This window comes from Eimeria mitis, genomic scaffold (assembly GCF_000499745.2).
Source record: "Eimeria mitis Houghton genomic scaffold, Emh_scaff5568, whole genome shotgun sequence".
In the NCBI taxonomy this organism is placed as follows: Eukaryota; Apicomplexa; class Conoidasida; order Eucoccidiorida; family Eimeriidae; genus Eimeria; species Eimeria mitis.
Window position 1 is genome coordinate 1 of NW_013573837.1, and position 2,681 is coordinate 2,681.

The window sequence follows — 2,681 nt, forward strand, 5'->3', positions numbered from 1 at the left end:
AAAAAAAAAAAAAATATATTTTAAGAGATATAAACAGAAAAAGAAAAAAGAAAAAAATATACAAACAAAAAGAAAAAAGAAAAAATATATATAAACAGAAAAAGAAAAAAGAATGTAATTGTATAAACAGAAAAAGAAAAAAGAAAAAAAGTATATAAACAAAAAAAGAAAAAAGAAAAAAAATATATAAACAAAAAAAAAATAATTATATAAACAGAAAAAGAAAAAAGAAAATGATAATATAAACAGAAAAAGAAAAAATAAAAATACAAGCATTAATAAATAATTGTTTTTTATTTATATATAAATAAATAATAAATAAATAAATAAATAAATAAATAAATAAATAAATAAATAATTTATATATAAATAAAAATAAATAAATAAATATAAATAAAACATTTAAGGGGTTAATGAGTAGAGAAAGGAGCAGAATTTTAGGTGTATGTATTAGCTATATTTATAAATATAAATAAATAAATAAATAAATAAATATATAAATAATACATCTATAAATAGATAAAAATAAATGTAATTAAATAAAAATAAATAAATAAATATGTTTTTCTTTTTTAAGGGGTTGATGAGTAGAGAAAGGAGAAGAAATTTAGGTGTATGTACTATATATTAATAAATACATATATAGATAGATAGATAAAAAGATAAATATATAAATAATACATCTATAAATAGATAAAAATAAATATAATTAAACACAAATAAATAAATAAATATACTTCTCTGGTTTGAGGGGTTGATGAGTAGGAAAAGGAGCAGAATTCCAGTTGTAAGTATTATATATAAATAAATACACATATAGATAGACAAATAAAAATACATATAAATAATACATCTATAAATAGATAAAAAAGAGTAGAATAAAATAAAAATAAATAAATAAACATACTTCTCTGGTTTGAGGGGTTGATGAGTAGGAAAAGGAGCAGAATTCCAGTTGTAAGTATGAGCTAGATCATTGCCTGTACCTGAAGGTATAATAGCTGCAGCAATATAACTCATATCTATCCCCGTTTTATAAATAGATAAAATCATTCCGTTGAAGGCCCCATCTCCCCCTACAGCAACAACTCTTATTCTTTTGTCTGCTGCTGCTGCTGCTGCTGCTGCTGCTGGTGCTGCTGCTGGTGCTGCTGCTGCTGGTGGTGGTGGGGGTGGTGCTGCTGCTGCTGGTTTTGGTTCTGGTTCTGTTGCTGCTGCTGATGTTGCTGTGGTTTTTTCTTCTGCTGCTGCTGTTCTTTCATCTGCTGCTGCTGCTGCTGCTTCTCCTTCTGCTGCAGCAGCAGCAGCAGCAGCAGCAGCATTATTATTATTATTTATATTTTTATTTATATTTTTATATTCATCTAGGGTTTTGAGTGTATTGACAGTGTGTACTATATGCTGCAGCCCGTGCTGCATTGATTGTTCGTCTCTTTGTGAGAATATTTTAATAGAATTACAATTATAATTTATATCAATAAAAGGAAAAAAAGAAGAAAAAGAAAAAGAAAAAGAAGAAAGAGAAGAGGAGACAGAAGAGGAGACAGAAGGAGACAAAAACTTAGCTCCTAGTCTGCTGCCTGAAATAGGGTTTGCTATAAGAAAATAAAATTTTGTATTTTTACCACATATCCATTCTGCTGCTGCTGCTTCTGCTGCTTCTATACTCATACTTTCTCCTGCTGCTGCTGCTCCTGCTGCTGCTGCTGCTGCTGCTGGTGTTGCTGGTGTTGCTGGTGTTGCTGGGGGGGGAGGGGGGGCCCCAATAGGGAGAGAGGGGGGCCCCTCAGCAACTGAACCCTCATCGTCGATGCTAGCAGATATAGGGGATATAGGTGACCCTGCTGCAGAAGTATCAGGTGTTTCTGCTGCTGCTGTTGCTGCTGCTGCTGCTGCTGGTGCTGCTGCTGCTGCTGCTGCAGGGGGATGATGAAGACCCCCTGATGATAGATCTGTGGATTGAGTTGCGTTTGTGTTGGTGATGTTTTTTATAAAAATTAAAAAGCAAAGAAAAAAGAAAAAATATATACAGGCCCGCGGGGGAGCGGAGCGCTGCTGCGGGAGAGGCGTCATAGTGGGTGGAGCAGCATACCAGCAACTGAGGTGTATAGACACCTGAATTAAAATAAAATAACAATAAATACAAAAAAATAAAAAAAAAAGATAAATAAACAACAGAATATCCTGCTGCTGCTGTTGCTGCTGTTGCTGTTGCTGCTGCTGCTGCTGCTGCTGCTCCCGCTGCTGCCACAGCCGCTGCTGCAGCAGGATCGCTCGCCAGTAGCAGCAGAAACAGCAGCAACAAAAAAAGAAAAATAAATATATTTAATTTATTTTTTTGTTTTTATTTTATTTAAAACAAAGAAGATCAGAGCTTATCCCTCGCTATGCTGCAGGCCGAAAGAAAGGAGGCACAGGGGTACCGCTAAGCCTCAGTAAGGATCAGGGTTTAGGGTTTAGGGTTTAGGGTTTAGGGTTTAGGGTTTAGGGTTTAGGAGCTGCAGTAGAAACATATAAGATAAATAAAAAAAAGAAAAAATATTTAGTTTTTTATAAACGTAAATTTATTTAAAACAAATAAAAATATATCACCGCAGCTGCTAGCCCTAAACCCTAAACCCTAAACCCTAAACCCTAAACCCTAAACCCTAAACAACAGAGACTACAGTTGACATGTAGCT

General features: G+C 33.4%; 1 protein-coding gene across 1 annotated transcript; it reads right to left on the minus strand.

Annotated features, from left to right (window-relative positions):
* Positions 1-1,091: 1,091 nt before the first annotated feature.
* Positions 1,092-1,805, minus strand: EMH_0082860 (uncharacterized protein; the record flags this gene model as incomplete). Its single annotated transcript, XM_013500580.1, has 2 exons — positions 1,092-1,292; positions 1,674-1,805. The coding sequence occupies 2 exons, from the start codon at positions 1,803-1,805 to the stop codon at positions 1,092-1,094; spliced, it is 333 nt and encodes a 110-aa protein (XP_013356034.1).
* Between the last annotated feature and the right edge of the window lie 876 nt (positions 1,806-2,681).